A 25,167-nucleotide genomic window follows, 5' to 3' on the forward strand; every position below is an offset into this window, starting at 1 on the left:
GAAACGAAAAAAAACAGACGGAAAAACCGGATGGTTTTTCGAAAAATAAATAAACCGGCGCGGATTTCGAGGCGCGGCGAACCTCGGGCGACGTCCGGCGGCGGCGGCGGCGACGACGCTGGGGGCTGGGGTGGCTTAGGGTTTTGGCTGGGCCTCCTCCCACGGCTTATATAGCCTAGTCGTGCCGGAGTCCGGGTCGGACACGGCCCGTTAGGTCGGTTCGTTTTTTTATAAATAATTACGCGCAGAAGAAAAATAAAAAGAAATACTAAACGGACTCTAAAAATCCCGAAATAAATTTTCCCGGGCTTCTAAAATCAAGCCGCACAAGGTGAACATTTATTTGGGGCCTAAATGCAATTTTGAAAAACGCACATTTTTCCTAAATTCAAATAAAATAACGAAAAACTCCGAAATAAAATCTTATTTGATTTTATTATTAAATCCTAAATATTTCTTTATTTTGGGAAAGTCATTTTATTCCCTCTCTCATATTTTTGTAATAGAAATAATTGACAATAAAATAACAAAATCAAATGATCCTATTCTCAAAATTTGAGAAAACTCAAATATGAAAATAATGAAATCCCCAACTCTCTCCGTGGGTCCTTGAGTTGCGTAGAATTTCTAGGATCAACCAAAATGCAAAATTAAAATATGATATGCATAGATGATCTAATGTATAACATTCCAAATTGAAAATTTGGGATGTTACAAACCTACCCCCCTTAAGATGAATCTCGCCCTCGAGATTCGGGTTGGCTAGAAAATAGGTGAGGGTGGTCCTTGAGCAAATCTTCCTCTCGTTCCCAGGTGGCTTCGTCCTCCACGTGGTGGCTCCACTGAACTTTGCAAAACTTGATAACCTTGCTGCGAGTGACTCGGCTGGCAAACTCGAGAATCTTAATTGGTTTCTCCTCGTAGGTCAAATCGTTATCCAACTGAATAGTTTCCAATGGCACTGTATCTCTCAAAGGTATGTCAGCCATCTCCGCGTGACACTTCTTCAACTGGGAAACGTGGAACACATCATGAACTCCTGACAATCCTTCGAGCAATTCCAACTTGTACGCCACTTTTCCCATACGCTCCAAAACTCGATATGGTCCTACAAATCGTGGCGCTAACTTTCCTTTAACTCCAAAACGCTTTGTTCCCTGAAGTGGTGATACTCGAAGATAAGCTCTATCTCCAACTTCGTAAACTATTTCCTTGCGTTTAGAATCTGCATAACTCTTCTGTCTGGACTGAGCTACCTTGAGCCTATCGCGAATCAACTTCACCTTCTGTTCAGACTCTTTAATCAAGTCAGGTCCAAACTGTTGGGGAACGTAGTAATTTCAAATTTTCCTACGCACACGCAAGATCATGGTGATGCATAGCAATGAGTGGGGAGAGTGTTGTCCATGTACCCTCATAGACCGAAAGCGGAAGCGTTATAACAACGCAGTTGATGTAGTCATACATCTTCACGGCCCGACCGATCAAGCACCGAAACTACGGTACCTCCGAGTTCTAGCACACGTTCAGCTCGATGACGATCCCCGGACTCCGATCCAGCAAAGTGTCGGGGATGAGTTTTGTCAGCACGACGGTGTGGTGACGATCTTGATGTTCTACCTTCGCAGGGCTTCGCCTAAGCACCGCTACAATATTATCGAGGATTATGGTGAAGGGGGCACCGCACACGGCTAAGAGATCTCAAGGATCAATTGTTGTGTTCATGGGGTGCCCCCTACCCTCGTATATAAAGGAGCAAGGGGGAGGAGGCCGGCCCTAGGAGGGGCGCACCAGGGGAGTAGGATTCCTACTCCTAGTTGGAGTAGGTTTCCTCCTTTCCTAGTCCAACTAGGAGAAGGGGGGAAAGGGGGGGAGAGGGGAAGGAAGGGAGAGAGAGGCGGCGCCCCAAACCCCTTGTCCAATTCGGACTGGGCTTGGGAGGGGCGCACGCCACCTCCTGGTCCTTCCCACTAAGGCCCGTTAAGGCCCATTGCTTCTTCCTCGTATTCCCGTAACTCCCCGGTACCTCCGAAAATATCTGAATCACTCGGAACCTTTCCGATGTCCGAATATAGTCGTCCAATATATAAATCTTTACGTCTCGACCATTTCAAGACTCCTCGTCATGTCCCCGATCTCATCCGGGACTCCGAACTCCTTCGGTACATCAAAACATATAAACTCATAATGAAACTGTCATCGAAACCTTAAGCATGCGGACCCTACGGGTTCGAGAACAATGTAGACATGACCAAGACACGTCTCCGGTCAATAACCAATAGAGGAACCTGGATGCTCATATTAGCTCCCACATATTCTACGAAGATCTTTATCGGTCAGACCGCATAACAACATACGTTGTTCCCTTTGTCATCGGTATGTTACTTGCCCGAGATTCGATCGTCGGTATCTCAATACCTAGTTCAATCTCGTTACCGACAAGTCTCTTTACTCGTTCCGTAATACATCATCTCGCAACTAACTCATTAGTTGCAATGCTTGCAAGGCTTATGTGATGTGCATTACCGAGAGGGCCCAGAGATACCTCTCCGACAATCGGAGTGACAAATCCTAATCTCAAAATACGCCAACCCAACATGTATCTTTGGAGACACCTATAGAGCTCCTTTATAATCACCTAGTTACATTGTGACGTTTATTAGCACACAAAGTGTTCCTCCGGCAAATGGGAGTTGCATAATCTCATAGTCATAGGAACATGTATAAGTCATGAAGAAAGCAATAGCAACATACTAAACGATCGGGTGCTAAGCTAATGGAATGGGTCATGTCAATCACATCATTCTTCTAATGATGTGATCCCATTAATCAAATAACAACTCTTTTGTTCATGGTTAGGAAACATAACCATCTTCGATTAACGAGCTAGTCATGTAGAGGCATACTAGTGACACTCTGTTTGTCTATGTATTCACACATGTATGATGTTTCCTGTTAATACAAGTCTAGCATGAATAATAAACATTTATCATGATATAAGGAAATAAATAATAACTTTATTATTGCCTCTAGGGCATATTTCCTTCAGTCTCCCACTTGCACTAGAGTCAATAATCTAGTTCACATTGCCATGTGATTCAACACTAATAGTTCACATCACCATCTGATTAACACCCATCGTTCATATCGTCATGTGACCTACACCCAAAGGGTTTACTAGAGTCAGTAATCTAGTTCACATCCCTTATGTGATTAACACCCAATGAGTACTAAGGTGTGATCATGTTTTGCTTGTGAGATAATTTTAGTCAATGGGTCTATCACATACAGATCCATAAGTATTTTTCGAATTCTATGTCTACAATGCTCTGCACGGAGCTACTCTAGCTAATTGCTCCCACTTTCAATATGTATCTAGACCGAGACTTAGGGTCATCCAGATCTGTGTCAAAACTTGCATCGACGTAACTTTTTACGACGTACCTTTTGTCACCTCCATAATCGAGAAATATTTCCTTATTCCACTAAGGATAATTTTGACTGTTGTCCAGTGATCTACTCTTAGATCACTATTGTATTCCCTCGCTTAACACAGTGTAGGGTATACAATAGATCTGGTACACAACATGGCATACTTTATAGAACCTATGGCTGAGGCATAGGGAATGACTTTCATTCTCTTTCTATCTTCTGTCGTGGTCGGGCTTTGAGTCTTACTCAATTTCACACCTTGTAACACAGGCAAGAGCTCTTTCTTTGACTGTTCCATTTTGAACTACTTCAAAATCTTGTCAAGGTATGTACTCAATGAAAAAACTTATCAAGTGTCTTGATCTATCTCTATAGATCTCGATGCTCAATATGTAAGCAGCTTCACCGAGGTCTTTCTTTAAAAAACTCCTTTCAAACACTCCTTTATGCTTTGCAGAATAATTCTACATTATTTCTGATCGACAATATGGCATTCACATATACTTATCAGAAATGTTGTAGTGCTCCCACTCACTTTCTTGTAAATACAGGCTTCACCGCAAGTCTGTATAAAACTATATGCTTTGATCAACTCATCAAAGCGTATATTCCAACTCTGAGATGCTTGCACCAGTCCATAGATGGATCGCTAGAGCTTGCACATTTTGTTAACACCTTTAGGATTGACAAAACCTTCTGGTTGCATCATATACAACTTTTCTTTAATAAATCTATTAAGGAATGCAGTTTTGTTTATCCATTTGCCAAATTTCATAATCATAAAATGCGGCAATTGCTAACATGATTCGGACAGACTTAAGCATCGATACGAGTGAGAAACTCTCATCGTAGTCAACACCTTGAACTTGTCGAAAACCTTTTGCGACAATTCTAGCTTTGTAGATAGTAACACTACTATCAGCGTCCGTCTTCCTCTTGAAGATCCATTTAATCTCAATGGCTCTCCGATCATTGGGCAAGTCAATCAAAGTCCATACTTTGTTCTCATACATGGATCTCATCTCAGATTTCATGGCCTCAAGCCATTTCTCAGAATCTGGGCTCATCATCGCTTCCTCATAGTTCGTAGGCTCGTCATGGTCAAGTAACATGACCTCCAGAACAGGATTTACCATACCACTCTGGTGCGGATCTCACTCTGGTTTACCTACGAGGTTCGGTAGTAACTTGATCTGAAGTTACATGATCATCATCATTAGCTTCCTCACTAATTGGTGTAGTAGTCACAGGAACAGATTTCTGTGATGAACTACTTTCCAAAAAGGGAGCAGGTACAGTTACCTCATCAAGTTCTACTTTCCTCCCACTCACTTCTTTCGAGAGAAACTCCTTCTCTAGAAAGGATCCATTCAAAGCAACGAATATATTGCCTTCGGATCTGTGATAGAAGGTGTACCTAACATTTTCTTTTGGGTATCCTATGAAGACGCACTTCTCTGATTTGGGTTAGAGCTTATCAGGTTGAAACTTTTTCACATAAGCATTGCAACCTCAAACTTTAAGAAACGACAGCTTAGGTTTCTTGCCAAATCATAGTTCATATGGTGTCGTCTCAACGGATTTAGATGGTGCCCTATTTAATGTGAATGCAGCTATCTCTAATGCATAACCCCAAAACGATAGTGGTAGATCGGTAAGAGACATCATAGATCGCACCATATCTAATAAAGTATGGTTATGACGTTCGGACACACCATTATGCTGTGGTGTTCCAGGTGGCGTGATTAGTGAAACTATTTCACATTGTTTTTAACTGAAGTCCAAACTCGTAACTCAAATATTTTACTTATGCGATCATATCGTAGAAACTTTTATTTTTGTTACGATGATTCTCCACTTCACTCTGAAATTCTTTGAACTTTTCAAATGTTTCAAACTTGTGTTTCATCAAGTAGATATACTCATATCTGCTCAAATCATCTGTGAAGGTCAGAAAATAACGATACCTGCCGCGAGCTCCAACACTCATCGGATCGCATACATCAGTATGTATTATTTCCAATAAGTCAGTTGCTCGCTCCATTGTTCCGGAGAACGGAGTCTTAGTCATCTTGCCCATGAGGCATGGTTCGCAAGCATCAAGTGATTCATAGTCAAGTGATTCCAGAAGTCCATCAGCATGGAGTTTCTTCATGCACTTTACACCAATATGACCTAAACGGCAGTGCCATAAATAAGTTGCACTATCATTATTAACTTTGCATCTTTTGGCTTCAATATTATGAATATGTGTATCACTACGATCGAGATCCAATGAACCATTTTCATTGGGTGTGTAACCATATAAGGTTTTATTCATGTAAACAGAACAACAATTTATTCTCTTACTTAAATGAATAACCGTATTGTAATAAACATGATCAAATCATATTCATGCAAACACCAAATAACACTTATTTAGGTTCAACACTAATCCCAGAAGTATAGGGAGTGTGCGATGATGGTCATATTAATCTTGGAACTACTTCCAACACACATCGTCACCTCACCCTTAACTAGTCTTTCTTCATTCTGCAACTCCCGATTCAAGTTACTAATCATAGTAACTGAACTAGTATCAAATACCGAGGGGTTGCTATAAACACTAGTAAAGTTCACATCAATAACATGTATATCAAATATACTTATGTTCACTTTGCCATCCTTCTTATCCGCCAAATACTTGGGGTAGTCCCTTTGCAGTAGAAGCACTTAGTCTCAGGCTTAGGATCAGACTTGGGCTTCTTCACTTGAGTAGCAACTTGCTTGCCGTTCTTCTTGAAGTTCCCCTTCTTCCCTTTGCCCTTAAAACTAGTGGTCTTGTCAACAATCAACACTTGATGCTCTTTCTTGATTTCTACCTTCATCGATTTCATCATCATGAAAAGCTCGGGAGTCGTTTTCGTCATCTCTTGCATACTATAGTTCATCACGAAGTTCTACTAACTTGGTGATGGTGACTAGAGAATTCTGTCAATCACTATCTTATCTGGAAGATTAACTCCCACTTGATTCAAGCGATTATAGTATCCAGACAATCTGAGCACATGCTCACTAGTTGAGCGATTCTCCTCCATCTTTTAGCTATAGAACTTGTTGGAAACTTCATATCTCTCAACTCGGGTATTTGCTTGAAATATTAACTTCAACTCCTGGAACATCTCATATGGTCCATGACGTTCAAAACGTCTTTGAAGTCCCGATTCTAAGCCGTTAAGCATGGTGCACTAAACTATCAAGTAGTCATCATATTGAGCTAGCCAAACGTTCATAACGTCTGCATCTGCTCCTGCAATAGGTCTGTCACCTAGCGGTGCATCAAGGACATAATTCTTCTGTGCAGCAATGAGGATAAACCTCAGATCACGGATCCAATCCGCATCATTGCTACTAACATCTTTCAACACAATTTTCTCTAGGAACATATCAAAATAAACACAGGGAAGCAACAATGCGAGCTATTGATCTACAACATAGATATGCTAATACTACCAGGACTAAGTTCATGATAAATTAAAGTTCAATTAATCATATTACTTAAGAACTCCCACTTAGATAGACATCCCTCTAATCCTCTAAGTGATCACGTGATCCAAATCAACTAAACCATGTCCGATCATCACGTGAGATGGAGTAGTTTTCAATGGTGAACATCACTATGTTGATCATATCTACTATATGATTCACGCTCAACCTTTCGGTCTCCGTGTTCCGAGGCCATATCTGCATATGCTTGGCTCGTCAAGTATAACCTGAGTATTCCGCGTGTGCAACTGTTTTGCACCTGTTGTATTTGAACGTAGAGCCTATCACACCCGATCATCACGTGGTGTCTCAGCACGAAGAACTTTCACAACGGTGCATACTCAGGGAGAACACTTCTTGATAATTAGTGAGAGATCATCTTAAAATGCTACCATCAATCAAAGCAAGATAAGATGCATAAAAGATAAATATCACATGCAATCAATATAAGTGATATGATATGGCCATCATCATCTTGTGCTTGCGATCTCCATCTTTGAAGCACCGTCATGATCACCATCATCACCGGCGCGACACCTTGATCTCCATCGTAGCATCGTTGTCGTCTCGCCAATCTTATGCTTCCACGACTATCGCTATCGCTTAGTGATAAAGTAAAGCATTACAGCGCAATTGTGTTGCATACAATAAAGCGAAAACCATATGGCTCCTGCCAGTTGCCGATAACTCGGTTACAAAACATGATCATGTCATACAATAAAATTTAGCATCATGTCTTGACCATATCACATCACAACATGCCCTGCAAAAACAAGTTAGACGTCCTCTACTTTGTTTGTTGCAAGTTTTACGTGGCTGCTACAGGCTTAAGCAAGAACCAATCTTACCTACGCATCAAAACCACAACGATAGTTTGTCAAGTTGGTGATGTTTTAACCTTCGCAAGGACCGGGCGTAGCCATACTCGCTTCAACTAAAGTTGGAGAAACTGACATCCGCCAGCCACATGTGTGCAAAGCACGTCGGTAGAACCAGTCTCGCGTAAGCGTACGTGTAATGTCGGTCCGGGCCGCTTCATCCAACAATACCGCCGAACCAAAGTATGACATGCTGGTAAGCAGTATGACTTATATCGCCCACAACTCACTTGTGTTCTACTCGTGCACAACATCAACACATAAAACCTAGGCTCGGATGCCACTGTTGGGGAACGTAGTAATTTCAAAATTTCCTACGCACACGCAAGATCATGGTGATGCATAGCAACGAGTGGGGAGAGTGTTGTCCACGTACCCTCGTAGACCGAAAGCGGAAGCGTTATAACAACGCGGTTGATGTAGTCGTACGTCTTCACGGCCCGACCGATCAAGCACCAAAACTACGGCACCTCCGAGTTCTAGCACACGTTCAGCTCGATGACGATCCCCGGACTCCGATCCAGCAAAGTGTCGGGGATGAGTTTTGTCAGCACGACGGCGTGGTGACGATCTTGATGTTCTACCTTCGCAGGGCTTCGCCTAAGCACCGCTACAATATTATCGAGGATTATGGTGGAGGGGGGCACCGCACACGGCTAAGAGATCTCAAGGATCAATTGTTGTGTTCATGGGGTGCCCCCTGCCCCCGTATATAAAGGAGCAAGGGGGAAGGAGACTGGCCCTAGGAGGGGCGCGCCAGGGGAGTAGGATTCCTACTCCTAGTTGGAGTAGGTTTCCTCCTTTCCTAGTCCAACTAGGAGAAGGGGGGAAGGGGGGAAGAGGGGAAGGAAGGGAGAGAGGGGCCGCGCCCAAAACCCCTTGTCCAATTCGGACTGGGCTTGGGAGGGGCGCGCGCCACCTCCTGGTCCTTCCCCCTAAGGCCCATTAAGGCCCATTGCGTCTTCCTCGTATTCCCGTAACTCCCCGGTACCTCCGAAAATATCCGAATCACTCGGAACCTTTCCGATGTCCAAATATAGTCGTCCAATATATCGATCTTTACATCTCGACCATTTCGAGACTCCTCGTCATGTCCCCAATCTCATCCGGGACTCCGAACTCCTTCGGTACATCAAAACATATAAATTCATAATATAACCGTCATCGAACTTTAAGCGTGCGGACCCTACGGGTTCGAGAACAATGTAGACATGACCGAGACACGTCTCCGGTCAATAACCAATAGCGGAACCTGGATGCTCATATTGGCTCCCACATATTCTACGAAGATCTTTATCGGTCAGACCGCATAACAACATACGTTGTTCCCTTTGTCATCGGTATGTTACTTGCCCGAGATTCGATCGTCGGTATCTCAATACCTAGTTCAATCTCGTTACCGGCAAGTCTCTTTACTCGTTCCGTAATACATCATCTCGCAACTAACTCATTAGTTGCAATGCTTGCAAGGCTTATGTGATGTGCATTACCGAGAGGGCCCAGAGATACCTCTCCGACAATCGGATTGACAAATCCTAATCTCGAAATACGCCAACCCAACATGTATCTTTGGAGACACCTGTAGAGCTCCTTTATAATCACCCAGTTACGTTGTGACGTTTGGTAGCACACAAAGTGTTCCTCCGGCAAACGGGAGTTGCATAATCTCATAGTCATAGGAACATGTATAAGTCATGAAGAAAGCAATAGCAACATACTAAACGATCGGGTGCTAAGCTAATGGAATGGGTCATGTCAATCACATCATTCTTCTAATGATGTGACCCCGTTAATCAAATAACAACTCTTTTGTTCATGGTTAGAAAACATAACCATCTTTGATTAACGAGCTAGTCAAGTAGAGGCATACTAGTGACACTCTGTTTGTGTATGTATTCACACATGTATGATGTTTCCTGTTAATACAATTCTAGCATGAATAATAAACATTTATCATGATATAAGGAAATAAATAATAACTTTATTATTGCCTCTAGGGCATATTTCCTTCACAAACAACTGGCGGTCTCCAACTTCGTCCCACGACAACGGTGTCCTGCACCTCCTTCCGTACAAGGCTTCGAAAGGGGCCATCTTCAAACTGGTTTGGTAACTGTTATTGTAAGAGAACTCTGCATATGGCAAATTGTCGTCCCAACTAGATCCGTAATCTAGCGCACATGCTCTCAGCATATCCTCCAAAATCTGATTGACTCTCTCGGTCTGTCCATCTGTGTGTGGATGAAAAGCTGTACTGAATTCTAGCCTGGTACCCAAGGTTGGAAAAAGCGGTAGGCGTAAGCGAGGCGATTGGCCTTCGCCTAGTGCCTAGGCGGTGCCTAAGCGTCCTAGGCACGGCCTAGGCGGTAACATTTTTTTACTCATGGTGTATTCGTGATTATTATATGGGTGTTGATATTAGTTTAGGCCATATAAATAAGTTAATTACCATCTACTGCCATTGGAATATAACCCGTTTGGCATATCAGTGCAGTATGTGGCATGATTTCTTGCTTGGGTAGGGAATTCCTTGCTTGCCCTGCCTAGACATCCATTTATGCCCTAGGCAAGGCGTTTGGCCATTGCCTAGCGCCTAGGCGTGCCTAAGCGCCTCCTAGGCACTGCCTTTTCCAACAGAGCTGGTACCCAAAGTTTCATGCAACTATTTCCAGAACTTTGAGGTAAACTGGGTTCCTCTATCTGATACGATACTCCTCGGAACTCCATGCAGACATATGATCCTGGTGTAGGTAGTCTTTACTGGGATGAAATGATCTACTTTCGTCAATCGATCAACTACAACCCAAATCGAGTCATAGCCTGAACGAGTCCTGGGTAATCCCATGATAAAATCCATGCCTAACTTATCCCACTTCCATTCGGGTATCGGCAATGGTTGTAACAATCCTGCTGGCTTCTGATGCTCTGCCTTTACTCTCTAACATACATCACAAACTGCTACGTACTCTGCAATATCCTTCTTCATTCCGGTCCACCAGAAATATCTTTCAAATCCAAATACATCTTGGTATTTCCTGGATGAATCAAATATGGTGAATCGTGTGCCTCTTGCAGAATCAACTTCCTAATCTCCGGGTCATTAGGCACATAAACACGGTCTTCAAACCATAGGGTGTCGTGCTCATCCTCATGAAATCCTTTGGCCTTTCCTTTGCTAAGTTTCTCCTTAATAGAGGCAATCTCCCTTGTCAGTCTTCTGAGCTTCTCTGATTCTATCCATCAAAGTTGACTGAATCTCCAATGCTGCTACATAGCCTCTCGAAACTATTTCCAAACATAGTTCACGAAGATTTTCTGCTAACTCTCTTGGTATTTCTCCCGTCATTAATGTATTGACGTGGCTCTTACGGCTTAATGCGTCAGCTACTACATTAGCCTTTCCGGGATGGTAATGCAATCTCATATCATAATCCTTGATGAGCTCCAACCATCTCCTTTGTCTGAGGTTTAACTCCTTCTGTGTGAAGATGTATTTCAAACTCTTATGATCCGTGTACACCTCACAATAATTTCCAATTAGAAAATGTATCCATGTTTTCAATGCATGCACTACGGCTGCTAACTCCAAATCATGCGTAGCATAATTCAACTCATGAGGCTTAAGTTGTCTTAGGCATATGAAACAACTCTCCCTTCCTGCATAAGCACTGCTCCAAGTCCTCGACGTGAAGCATCGCAATACACCTCATAATCCTTGGTCTAGTCTAGCAAAATCAACACTGGTGAGGTAACCAAACGTTTCTTCAACTCCTGGAAACTAGCCTCACATTCCTCCGTCCATATGAACTTGGTATCTTTCTTTAATAACTCCGTCATAGGCTTCGCAATCTTCGAGAAATTCTCAATGAATCTCCGGTAGTATCCTGCGAGTCCAAGAAAACTCCGGATCTCTCCCACGGTGGTTGGTGCTTCCCACTTGGTCACGGTATCTACTTCGGTAGGATCTACTGCTATACCTTCTCCAGATATAACGTGTCCGAGGAATCCTACTTCCTTCAACCAAAACTCACATTTGCTGAACTTGGCATATAATTGATGTTCTCTAAGCTTCTCAAGTACCAAACACTAATGCTCCTTATGCTCCTCTTCATTCTTCGAGTAGACCAGGATATCATCAATGAACACTATGACGAACTTATCCAAAAACTCCATAAATACTTTGTTCATCATGTTCATAAAATATGCGGGTGCGTTAGTCAGACCAAATGACATAACGGTATACTCGTACAGCCCATACCTGGTGGTAAAAGTTGTCTTAGGAATATCCTGTTCTCGAATCTTCAACTGGTGGTATCCTGATCGCAGATCGATCTTGGAAAATACCTTAGCTCCTTGCAATCGATCAAACAGATCATTGATCATTGGTAGTGGGTACTTGTTCTTGATCGTTACTTCATTCAACCCTCGATAATCTACAACCATCCTTAACGATCCATCCTTCTTCTCCACTAGAAGTACTGGCGATCCCCAAGGCAAAGAACTTGGGCGAATATATCCCTTATCCAATAACTCCTTAATCTGCTTCTTAATTTCCACCAAATCTTTTGCAGGCATCCTGTATGGTCTCTTTGATATTGGCCCTGTGCCTGGCAATAGCTCAATCAAAAACTCAATATCTCTATCCGGTGGCATGCCTTGCAAATCCTCTGGAAATACTTCAGGCAAATCCTTCACTACTGGTACTTCCTCCTGCACAACTCCTGTTAAGCAATTTACTTGAGTCCTCTTTGGCACATGTCAGGATACATACTTGATCCTTCTCCCTTCTGGGGTGGTAAGCAAAATTGACTTACTAGCACATTCAATATTCCCTTCATACTTTGACAACCAATCCATGCCTAATATCACATCCAATCCTTGGGATTCCAATACTATTAGGTCTGAGGGAAAAACATAGTTACCAATCCTTAATGGTAACCGATCACACCATAGACTAGCCATATATTCTGCTCCAGGCGAGGTTACTAACATGGGTGACCTAAGGTCTTGGGTTGACAGGTTATACTTATCCACAAATCCCCTTGAGATGTATGAATGCGATGCACCAGTAACAAAAAGAACGAGTGCAGTAAATGACTTAACCAAAAACTTACCTATTACTGCATCAGGCTGAGCTTCAACCTCCTCCACGCTAACGTGGTTCACCTATCCCCTGTTGAAAGGGTTTGGCTTCTTCCCAGAGCTTCCATTGCTATTTCCATTTTGTATTTCAGGGCATTCATTGGCATAATGTCCGGTCTTTGAACACTTAAAGCAAGTGAATTGGCTCAGGTCTTTCTTGGCTGGGGTTGATGGGTTGGTGCGATTCTGGCCATTGCTTCCTCCATTCCCATTACCATTCCCGGTGCCATTGTGATTGTGCGAGCTACCTCCTCCATGGGTATGCTGAAAATGTCCTCCCGGTCTAGGGGTAAAACATGGCTTCTGCTGAGCTCTTGAATTGTACTTTCCTTGTCCATACTTCCTCTTGCGATTCTCAATTTGCTGCTGCTTGCCTTCAATCATAAGAGCACGGTCTACCAACTCTTGGTAGTTGTTGAAGGTTGCTACCATCAACTGCATGCTCAACTCATCATTCAGTCCTTCCAGAAACTTCTCCTGCTTAGCTACATCCGTAGCAACGTCATCTGGGGCATAACATGCTAACTTACTAAAGTCATCCACATACTGGCCTACTGTCCGTCCTCCTTGGCGCAAGTTGCGAAACTCACGCTTCTTCATGGCCATAGCTCCTGCTGAAACATGGGCAGTACGAAAGGCCTGCTGAAACTGGTCCCATGTGACAGTGTCGACAGGAAAAGTGGCTGTGAAATTCTCCCACCATGATGTTGCGGGTCCTTCAAGCTGATGTGCGGCAAACTTCACCTTCTCCGCCCCCGTGCATCCTGCTATGGTCAACTCTCTAACTGTCTTGCGGAGCCAATCATCTTCTACTATCGGCTCGGTGCTACTGGAAAACACCGGCGGATTTAGCCTAAGAAAACGGGCTAAGTGATCAACAGGTGGTGGTGGTGGTGGGTTGTTGTTGTTGTTCCCCTGGTTCTGATTCTGGACTAGCAACTGCATCAATGTGTTCTGCTGTTGGATCAACTAGGTGAGCTCCGGTGGAAAGGTAAATCCGGGGTCATGTCTCGGAGGCATCTGAGGGTTTAGAAAAGATGAGATGTAAGAATAGAGGGGTCTAAAGAGAAAACACTACCCATATGCACATGAGGCAAAAGCAAACAATTCACTTCATTCAATCAAACAAACAAGGGCATACAATCGATCTATCTATCACAAAAGTGCTCGGGCTACTATATTTACATGGTGGACTACTACTAGTGATGAGGTGGTCTACTAGAAATATTCTTCGGTTGCAGACTCCATGATATCTGCTCCAGCTTCATCAACATAGTCATCATCGCTTTCGTCTGGGTCTGAGTCTGTGTCATCGATGATGATGTAGTCTTCCGGGCTAATCTCCTTGGGTTCTTCGTCTTCATCTACTGGTGTAGGGTCTCCCACAAATACTTCTAGCTTCATAGTTAGGTCGGCATTCTTATCCACCAATACTTCAATTTCCTCTTCATAAACTTCACGTGTAGCCTTGAGTTCTTCCTTCAGTTCCTTGATTCTTGTCCTTGCCTTCTTCAGATCTATCATGTCGGCGCACATCTGGTTCTCCTGTCGTCGAATGTGCTGGTTTAACTCCTGGATAAAAACTGCAATTGATCTATCCTTCCTGATGCTGATCATCTCCCAGTGCTCATCTCGGCGCCCACAAATCTGGTAGATAGTATCCTTGAGATCATTGCGGTAGACTTCTCCAATGCGTCCCATGGCGATGTGAGCTGCCATGCTCTTTCCTAGACTCCAAGTTGGTGCATCAAAAGAAAACTCTATGGGCTCAGTGACTGGCATGAACGTCCTTCCTGGAACTTGAACTTGAATCATCTAGCGCTCTTCTTCAGGTAAAGTGGCATTGTAGGTTCCTGTGAAGCTGGGTACTCCTATGTTCAGGTATCTAGTGACTTCCTTCAAGTGACGTCCAAAGGGTGTATCTTCATCCGGTTGTGTGAACTTGTTCCTTGCATCCGCCATCCTAAAAGAGTAGAAAAGATGAGAGGTCAGAAAGGAAGAGAGTGAATAGTGATCTAGGTCTTTAGCTTAGTGGTCGTGTCCTACAGTCATCGTGTGCTCTGATACCATCTCTGTAGCAACCAGACCTCAAACAATCTAATCTCTGTGCTCCGGTGTCATCCCTGGATCAGTAATGCTGACACCACATAGTACTCGGAGGATTTATAGCAGAGTAGCAATCACACACTTATTACATCGAGTGTCTCAATAGAGAACTTATTACAATAAATATGGCTTAAGGCCATCTAATAACGATAACAGCAGAAGGCTTGGAAGATAAGTGAGTCCATCAACTCCAACGGCATCATTGAGTATAGAACCACGACCTAAAAACTCCTTAATCGTCGTCTGAAAAGTCTGCAACATTAACGTTGCAGCCCGAAACGGGTCAGCACATGGAATATGCTGTCAAGGTAACACATAGAGAGTAATGGAATGAAACAGCTATACTATATGCATATCTGGCTGGTGGAAAGCTCTATGGTTACAGTTTTGCGTAAAGCCAATTTTTCCCTACTTCAAAGGAATAAATTTATTTAACTATCATGGTAGTTGTTAAACATTGAGAATGGTTGACAACATTCTCAATCCCAATTAAGCATCATCATTAAACAAAACCCAACAAAATTAATTTAGAGTAACATGTTGAGATTCACATGATAATCCAAGTACTAGATACTCAAGATTGTCCATAACCGGGGACACGGCTAACCATGATTAGTTTATTACACTCTGCAGAGGTTTGCACACTTTTCCCCACAAGACTCGATCGCCTCCGTTTGGTTTCTCGCACTACATGGTGTTTGAGAAGACGGATGACCGATACATAGTTTTTCAGAAGCGTTAGCACCTTACGATCGGGTAGACCGTACCACCTACATCCCCTACATCTGCTAGTCTACCACTGTAAGAGTTCGCACGACTTAGTTAACTATGCTAGAGCCCATAATAGCTTGTGGCTACACACGGAAGTTTCTAGTATGAATAGTCTCATGATCCCTTTGAGCCTGGCTGGCGGTCCAAAAGAAAACAGGCAAGTCCTGGAATACCCAGGTGCCTCAATCCACCCAGATGTGTGTTTAAGTTGCCACCTTAGATAAACCATTAATTAACAAACTCACATCTGTCATGGATATCACTCACCTAATCCACGTCTACTAGCATAGCATGGCACAATAAGCAAACGTAGAAGTAATTCCCAAAGGTTTGAAAGTAAACAGGTAATAGGTACTACCTCAACTACTTCCCATCCCACAATTTAATTAGATCCTAATCATGCAATGTTTGAGGATTGATCTAATGCAATAAAACTGGGTAGTAGGAAAGGTATGATCAAAGTGTTACTTGCCTTGTTGATGATCCGGGAAACCTAGCGATTCGAAGTAACAGACGGCGCACTCCGGGTATTCTATCGCAGACAAACAAACAAGCATACAATAAGTACTCATCTAATGCACAGGTAAAAGTCAAATAAGAGATCAAACCAAAAGGTTCAACTTAAGAACTCCGGTTTGCAAAAAGAATCAAATCGAACGAAGCAACGGAAGTCAAACGGCGAAAGAAAACAACTTCGTTCTACTAATCTGGATCTAAGGCAAATTTTACAGTAGCAAAAACTTGTTTAAGTTGGTTAAACGGATAGAGGGTTTCGAGACGAAACTCCAGGCGCTTGAATCGCCTGATTCCGATAAACGAGCGAAAAGTTATACTAAAAAGAAAATCACATCAGGAATCGCGATCAGAAAAATCGCGGATTAAATTCAAGAAAAAGAAAAACGACGAACATTCACTATTTAAATAAATCAGAAAAACCGATCTATTTAAAAAAACCGAAACTAAAAAAACTGACGGAAAAACCGGACGGTTTTTCGAAAAAAATAAACCGGCACGGATTTCGAGGCGCGGCAAACCTCGGGCGGCGAGGCGGCGGGGTCCGGCGGCGGCGCTGGGGGCTGGGGCGGCTTAGGGTTTCAGCTGGGCCTCCTCCCCCGGCTTATATAGCCTAGTCGGGCCGGAGTCCGGGTCAGACACGGCCCGTTAGGTCGGTTCGTTTTTTTATAAATAATTACGCGCAGAAGAAAAATAAAAAGAAATACTAAATGGACTCAAAAAATCCCGAAATAAATTTGCCCAGGCTTCTAAAATCAAGCCGCACAAGGTGAACATTTATTTGGGACCTAAATGCAATTTTGAAAATTGAACATTTTTCCTAAATTCAAATAAAATAACGAAAAACTCCGAAATAAAATCTTATTTGATTTTATTATTAAATCCTCAGTATTTCTTTATTTTGGGAAAGTCATTTATTCCCTCTCTCATATTTTTGTAATAGAAATAATTGACGATAAAATAACAAAATCAAATGATCCTATTCTCAAAATTTGAGAAAACTCAAATATGAAAATAACGAAATCCCCAACTCTCTCCGTGGGTCCTTGAGTTGCGTACAATTTCTAGGATCAACTAAAATGCAAAATTAAAATATAATATGCATAGATGATCTAATGTATATCATTCCAAATTGAAAATTTGGGATGTTATAAGCAAGCAATGTGGAGGCACGTTGGCGATTGGGGGAGGGGGAGATGGGCAGCGACCGGCTCGGGCTAGGGTTTTTGGGGGGGGGGGGGCGCGACCGGCTCAGGCTAGGGTTTTTTTGGGGGGGGGATGGGCCGCGGTCGGCTCCGATTAGGGTTTTGGGAGGGGAGGGGGGCGTCGACGCCGAGGATTTATACGGGTCCAATAGGGGGTAGAGGAGAGGAAATAGGATTCAGGGAGGATTCGAGTGATTGTTCGAATTGGAGGAGAAAAGGGCATTTTTTTAGGCTTAACCCCTCAATTTTTTGACAAGTTTCTTTAGGGGTGGTTTAGTCAGGGTACAACTCCTCAAAAGGTTCCTTCTGAGAAGTTACACGATTGGTTTCCAGGGATAGAGACTAGAGATGCCCTAAGTTTGGGCCGCCGCCGGCGGTTCCTCCCGCCGAACCCTACTCCGCTCTGGATCCTCCCCAACACCATCCCGCCGCCCCTCCCGCCGGCGCGATCAGACCAATCCATGGTCGGTTAGATTCCGCGTGAGGTTTTCGCCGGGGGTCGTCTTGGATTCCGCGTCGGTTCCGAGTCGATCGAGGAGCCCTTTCCATATCCAACACGCGGCAACTCGATCGATCGAGTTCGCGTCCCCCAAGAACTCGGCGCCCCGTCTCGCCGAGATTATATATAGGCCCGCGAGCTCCACGAAGATCCCCCGTCATTGCGGCGGCGTCCAATCCAAATCCAAAGAGAACTCATGAGAGGGGATCGATCGGCCATGAGGGTCACCCGAGGTATGCACCTGGAGGCCGAGGTCGCCCGGGACGTGTGGCGCGCCGGCGAGGTGGTCTGGGGCAACGGACACTCGTACGTCCTGCGGTGGTTCGACGGCGGCCCAGACTCCGGGCGCATCCCGAGGGCGGGCGTCCGGCCGCTCCCGGATCCAGCCGTCAAGCTGCCGGCGGACCTCGCCGCCGGCGACGACGTTGATGTGTTCCACAGCAACCTGTGGAAGCGCGCCAAGGTCGTGGGCGCCGCCGGCCACGGTCAGTTCGAGGTCAAGATCGCCGACTCGACCGAGGTCGTTGAGGCCGACCTGAGCGTGCTACGGCCCTGTATGGTGTATGGCGGAGGGGAGAAAGGCTGGGCTGTGATCCAGAAGGTAACGCCATCGTTGTCCCCTTCATCTTCTCCCCACTCGTGGCCTCCTCCTCTTAGATTCAGTAACGTCTGCAGATCCTTGTTTCGCTGACGGCGTCTTGCCCTGTTTCTTCTTCTTTCTCTTCGCACCAGGGTGACAAAATCCCCGTCGCAAGCGCCCAGCCATGGCGCCCCGTCGCTGGCAAGAACATCAAAAGCAAAGCCAATATCAATGGAGGCGGCAAGTTCGCCGCGCATGCCACCAATCTCAATCTGGGCGGCAAGACGAAGCGGAGCAACTACGCGGTGGACGCCGACATTGTCCAGGACGTCAAGAGATTTCAGGGCAACGTCTTCTTGGCCAAGAGAGAACCCGCAGCAAGGTACGGTGACAGCAACATAGAGGTGATGGATGTACACCCAAGCCATTACCTCAAGAAACGGGAGCAGGAGACCAGCAACAAACCCAACGATGAAGAAATTGATGTGGTCGGAGGAGGAACGGACAGCGACAGCGACGATGATTCCAACAGTAGCAAGTCTGATCCATCGTCATCTGCTGACAGCAGTGACGGAGACAGCAGCAGCAGCAGTGGCGGAAGCAACAGCAACGGCGGCCGCGCAGTTCCTGTCACCGGCGAGCATTGCCAAGAAAATCAAGAAGCTGCGACTCCAAGCTGCGAGGAAGAAGAGGAGCAAGATTCCGAGGAGAGGACAGAGTCCCATGCCAGCGCGGGAATGCACCACCGCCTGGCCGATGAGGAACAGGTGGTGATGGTGAAGCAAGATCAGCAGGTAGAGGAGCATGATCACCGCGTCCATGGCCTGGAGCTGGAGGCCTACGTGAGCGTCATGAAGGCCTTCTACTTCACGGGGCCGCTGACCTGGGCCAAGGAGGAGCTGCTGTCCGACCTCCGCCTGCAGCTCCACGTCTCCAGCGACGAGCACCTGCGAGCGATATGGCGTCTCAAGGGGAAGAAGTAAAGAAACTGCAGGCAGGCGTTTCAGTTCAACGGCGGCTATTGCTGATTGCTCTAGTTTGTAACCTGTCAATCTGTGATAGATTACTGTACGTAGTTGGGAGTGTCAAGTCAGTCATCAGTTGACTGGATTTGATTTGGATCTCAGCCAAAGTTTGATTATGATCATTTTGGGTCCCAGTCAAATTTTGATTTTGAAATTTGGGCCTGGATCATCGGTTCCAACTTCCAAAATTATTGCTGATTGCTAATTTGTCACCGGTGATAATTCATTGTAGTTGGGACTTGGGAGTGTCTAATGATCATTGGACTGAAATTGATTTGGGTCTCAGTCAAATTTTGATTTTGATTGCTAACTTGTAACCTGTCAATCTGTGAGAGATTAGTGTACGTAGTTGAGAGTGTCAGTCATCAGTTGACTGAATTTGATTTGGATCTCAGTGGAAGTTTGATTTTGATTTTGGGTCTCAGTCAAATTTTGATTTTGAATTTGGGTCCCAGTCGTAGGTTCCAACTTCCAAACTTATTGCTGATTGCTAATCTGTCACCGGTGATAGATCATTGTAGTTGGAGTGTCTAACGATCATTACACTGAAATTGATTTGGGTCTCAAGTCAAATTTTGATTTTCATTGCTAGTTTGTCACCTGTGAATCTGTGATAGATTACTGTAGTTGGGAGTTTCAGTCATCAGTTGACTGAATTTGATTTGGATCTCCGTCAAAGTTTGATTTTGATCATTTTGGGCCCCATTCAAAATTTGATTTTGAATTTGGGTCTCAGTCATCAGTTCCAACTTCCAAACACTTAGATTCTGTGTGTTTGGGATAGTCCTGACGGTGGACTCAACCACTGAAATCTGAAAAATGAAAAACCTCTGCTCTGTTTTTATAAGCAGCTCTCCAAATTGGAAGGCTCCAAATAATTGACAAAATCCAAAAGTCTCCACAAATATGAATGGAAAACTAAAGAAAAGATTAGTAGACCAGCAAGAAAATAGTGAAAAATAGTGGAAACTGAAGATTCATCTGCTGATGGAGAAAAGAGCTGACATATATTGTGATGTGAGTATGTGACAAAGACCTGACGTATATTGTGATGCAAAATTCTTCAATAAAGAGAATGATCAAAAGATAAAGACCGAAGAAAGAGAATGAAAAACAAGCCCATGACAAGGGAAAAAGAATGAGAAAATCAACTGAAGGTCTGATGACTGGTAAAATAAGTAACCTTTTCTATGCTGATAGACTAGATCCTACCATAACTACAGCTGAATAATACACATCCAATCCAATCCTATTAACTTGAAACTTCTTTTCAAGTCAATAGACAACATACTATAAGGATAAGGATAAAAAGGTGGGCAAGTTGGGTTAAAAAATAGAGCCATGGGTCATACAAAAACATGAAAGACAGATACCGGAAGCAGTATGAATAATGAAACTGAAGAATAAAAATACTATATAGGTTGAACATTGACAGTCTAACTTGTATAACAAAGCTGTATGATAACACGAAGAATACTGAAGGGCTGAAGAAGACTTGAGGATAAACTAGAAACATACTAGGGAAGAATCGATATTAGTTCATCTGCTCACGTCATTTACTCCGATACAAGTGATGGACTGAACAATGACTGAAGTAATAAACTGATGGAATGAACAAAATATTCGAGCATTGACTAGAACATTTCCTGCAAATCAGAAATTCAAAAAGATTATCAAAGTCATGATGCAAACATGAAAAACATCTGTCAATCAAGAGCAATGAGTGGGTCATGATTTGTATTATTTTAACATAATGGGCGCAGTTTGCAAATATTACAAATGATTTGCATGGCGTTGTTCAGTTTCTCAATATTAATGCATCGATAATACATGAACAGATGTTATTACAGCTTACAGGAAAAAAAACAGAAAATCTCATTCACTTACAAGTTAGACCAGGTTAAGAAAAGTTAGGGCCTCCAGACCGACGCCACTTATTGAGTTGCTGAGCTGATAACATCCTCAGAACCCAACATGCGCAGGACCGGCTAGCACATATTGCCTTAACTTGTGTTCCTAAAACTACAAGGATCTGATGGAGTTCCTCAGATTCTCAGCAGCTCTGCTATGTCCTAGACGGCAAGACTTGTTCAGGTATTAACGAAAGGACACCGGCATTTTGTTAACTACTGTAGTTGAAAGGTCAGAAAGGAAACAATCAGATAAAGCATAACATATAATCATTTTGTTTTTTAGTCTACCTACATTTTTCTCAGCTAATGTATTGATGCTACCACACATAATCATACAACATGAACGAAAATGGCCTTTAGCTTCAAGAAAAGGGATTAATGCCGCAAAATGCAACATGCCGGTGAGCAAATCACAACTGACAAGATCAATGTGCAAAGTCCCTTGCTGATTCATCACTATATCCGAGCTTTGATTAAGCAGGAAAGTGGCATGCAAGAGTGCTTACAGTCCAGTACGCAAAGGTTTGGGCTGTACACGAACTGAGCAAGAGCTCTGAAAAAATAGCGCCATGGCACTGCTCGAAAGCTTCCGGGCTGGCTCGCAGTAATTTTCATCCTGCAGCACGCCAGGCCTGGATGTCCTCCCTAATGAGGTCAAGGATGCGCTCGGTGGCAGTAACTCCTATGAACAGAAACTGAGAACAGACGGACGAAACTACAGATTTGACTTCCCCCCAAAAAAAATTCGGGCGCAGAACCAAACCAACCTCCTAGGCGGCGCCAGCAGCTCCCGACCGTCTCACCCAGCATCATAATGCCCTCCCACTGGAGAAGCATGAAGTGCATTCATGATTTTCTCCTTCAGTGCTTTATCATTGCCCAATACTATTTTGCCTTTATATCGAAGGAGTCAGCCTTTAATGTGTAATGAGACTCTGGAAGAGGAGGTGTGATGCCATATATTTCTGTAGCAATTCTTTTGTCACAGGATCTGTCACATAGCTCTTTTGTACTTCTTCAATCCATTTAGGAGTAATTGTCCACATGAACATGAGTGATACGGATTTTCTGGACAAAGCATCAGCTATAGTATTTTCCTTTCCTTTTTTGTATTCCACCACATACTCTAATTCCAAGAGTTTGAGGAGTAATTTGTGCTGTAATCCTTCTGTCATCCTATGTCCAGTGATATATTTGAGACTCTCATGATCTGTTTTAATGATGACTTTTCCTCCTAGAAAATAGTGCCTCCCCTTTTTAATGGCCTCAAGTACTGTTAATGCCTCTTTCTCATATATTGATAGACTATCATTCTTTGGTCTCAAAGCAAAGTTTTAGTGGGGCAATAGCTCTGCCCTTTTGCATCAGAACTGCCCCTAAACCATTCTTTGAAGCATCAACTTCTAAAGTGAGTTCAGCAAAGTTTGGCAAAGCTAGAACAGGAGCAGTGACCAATGCCATTTTTAGTTGTTGAAAGGCATTTTCCTGAGCTTCATACCACTGAAATGCTCCCTCCTTGAGCATATCATACTGGAGTCTAAATATCCTGCCATAATGTTTTATGAACCTCCAGTAGTAGCCAGATAAACCCATAAAGCTCCTTAGTTGTCTCACTGAAACATGAGATTTCCACTCAGTTACAACAACAATCTTAGCAGGGTCAGTGGCTACACCTTGTCCAGAAAATAATATGACCTAGGTAATCGTCCACCTGAGGAACTCCAAATATGCACTTGCTTTGCTTAGCAAATAATTGATTTTCCCTAAGGAGAGTAAGGACAATTTCTTAAGTGTTTCAGGTGTGATTTCAGATTGGCCGCATGCATCGATCTGATGTAGAGGACAGGGGTAAATCCTCCTTTAAAAAAGTGTGATTTCAGATCTGGAATATTTTGGCAATAGTGCCGTTAGGGTAATTTTTTAGATCAACGTTTGAACCCCGCTGAAAGAGACTGTGCACCTGCGTGTGTGCCAATCTTTGTAGACATATTTTATAATTATTGACTGTTTTCAATGTTAGCATTACTGTAGGCAATCGGCAATATTTCATATGCCTTTTTTATCGTCCATCCTTGCTTTAAGCGGTTGATACTCATATACTGTTTTCCCACTATTTCATTATTTTTGCTATACAACTGATTTTTTTCATTTGTGTATCTTTTAAAGAAATCGGTTAGTTGTTTGGTGGTATTGGTTAGTGTGCGCTGTAGGATCAAAAGTATGTCTAGAGGGGGGTAATTAGACTACTTGACCAAATAAAAACCTAATCTTTTCCCAATTTTAGATGTAGTCACAGTTTAGCAAATCTAGCAAGTCAAGCATCACCCTACACATGCAATTCTAAGAGTATAGCAGCGGAAAGTAAGACATTGCACATGTAAATAAAGGAGGGGTTTGGAGAAGGCAAACACAATGGGGACACGGTGATTTTTGGCGTGGTTTCGATAGGTGGTGCTATCATACGTCCACGTTGATGGAGACTTCAACCCATGAAGGGTAACGGATGCACGAGTCCATGGAGGGCTCCACCCACGAAGGATACACGAAGAAGCAACCTTGTCTATCCCACCATGGCCATCGTCCACGAAGGACTTGGCTCACTGGGGTAGATCTTCATGAAGTAGGCGATCTCCTTGCCCTTACAAACTTCTTGGTTCAACTCCACATTATGTCGGAGGCTCACAAATGACACCTAACAAATCTAGGAGACACCACTTTTCAAAAGGCAATAGATGATGTGTAGACGATGAACTCCTTGCTCTTGTGCTTCAAATGATAGTCTCTCCAACACTTAACTCTCTCTCATAGATTTTGCTATGGTAGAACAAGGATTTGAGTGGAAAGCAACTTGGAGAAGGCTAGAAATCTAGATTCAAATGGTAGGAATGGAATCCCTTAATCTCAACACATGAGTAGGTGGTTCTCTCTTAGAAAATGAGTAGTGGAAGTGTATGCACGTTCTGATGGCTCTCTTACTAAGTAAGAGGGGGTGGATGGGTATATATAGCCTCCACACGAAATCCAACCGTTACACACTTCTGACTCAACTTGGTGGCACCGGTCAGAATTCTTGGTGGCACCGACCTATGTAAAAGATATGAACTTTAGTAGTCATGGTGGGACCAACTGAAAACATCTCGGAGGGACCGATGTGCAATGGTAAAGGCAAACCTTGTTTCGGTGACACCAATTGGATCAACTCGGTAGGACCGAAGTGAAGCAATGAGGCAACAAAAGGTTGGCAAGCCATCTCGGTCGCACCAATTGCAAAACTCGGTCAGACCGAAATAATTGCAACATTTGAGCAACCAGATCATCGACAAAACCTCATCCCCTTTTATAGTATTGTCTTTCCTATGGACTCAATATGATCTTGAATAACTTAACCAAAGATGTAGAGTCTTGAGCTTTTGCCAATCCATGTCCTTAGCATTTTGAGGGGTCCACAATCACTAGTCCTTGCCATGCCAATCATTAAACTTCCTGAAATCTTTAACTACAATGCCTATTAGTTCAATGAGATATATGTTGTTATTAATTATCAAAACCACTCTGGGATTAGTTGCATTTTCATGCGT

At 43.5% G+C, this 25,167-nt stretch overlaps 1 protein-coding gene across 1 annotated transcript; it reads left to right on the forward strand.

Moving 5' to 3' along the window:
* Positions 1-17,868: 17,868 nt before the first annotated feature.
* LOC123078703 (uncharacterized) lies at positions 17,869-19,798 on the forward strand. The gene is made up of 2 exons (XM_044501327.1): positions 17,869-18,672; positions 18,804-19,798. Exons 1-2 carry the CDS (start codon positions 18,268-18,270, stop codon positions 19,632-19,634), a joined length of 1,236 nt encoding a protein of 411 aa, XP_044357262.1. The 5' UTR covers positions 17,869-18,267; the 3' UTR covers positions 19,635-19,798.
* Positions 19,799-25,167: the final 5,369 nt, after the last annotated feature.

The sequence above is a fragment of the Triticum aestivum genome, chromosome 1A (genome assembly GCF_018294505.1).
Source record: "Triticum aestivum cultivar Chinese Spring chromosome 1A, IWGSC CS RefSeq v2.1, whole genome shotgun sequence".
Lineage (NCBI taxonomy): Eukaryota > Viridiplantae > Streptophyta > Magnoliopsida > Poales > Poaceae > Triticum > Triticum aestivum.

What these genes read in the sequence shown, in the direction of transcription:
- LOC123078703 (XM_044501327.1), top strand. Translation starts at nt 18,268, where the DNA reads ATGAGAGGGGATCGATCGGCCATGAGGGTCACCCGAGGTATGCACCTG. An exon ending in GCTGGGCTGTGATCCAGAAG is followed by an intron (nt 18,673 to 18,803) that starts GTAACGCCATCG and finishes TCTTCGCACCAG; the next exon opens with GGTGACAAAATCCCCGTCGC.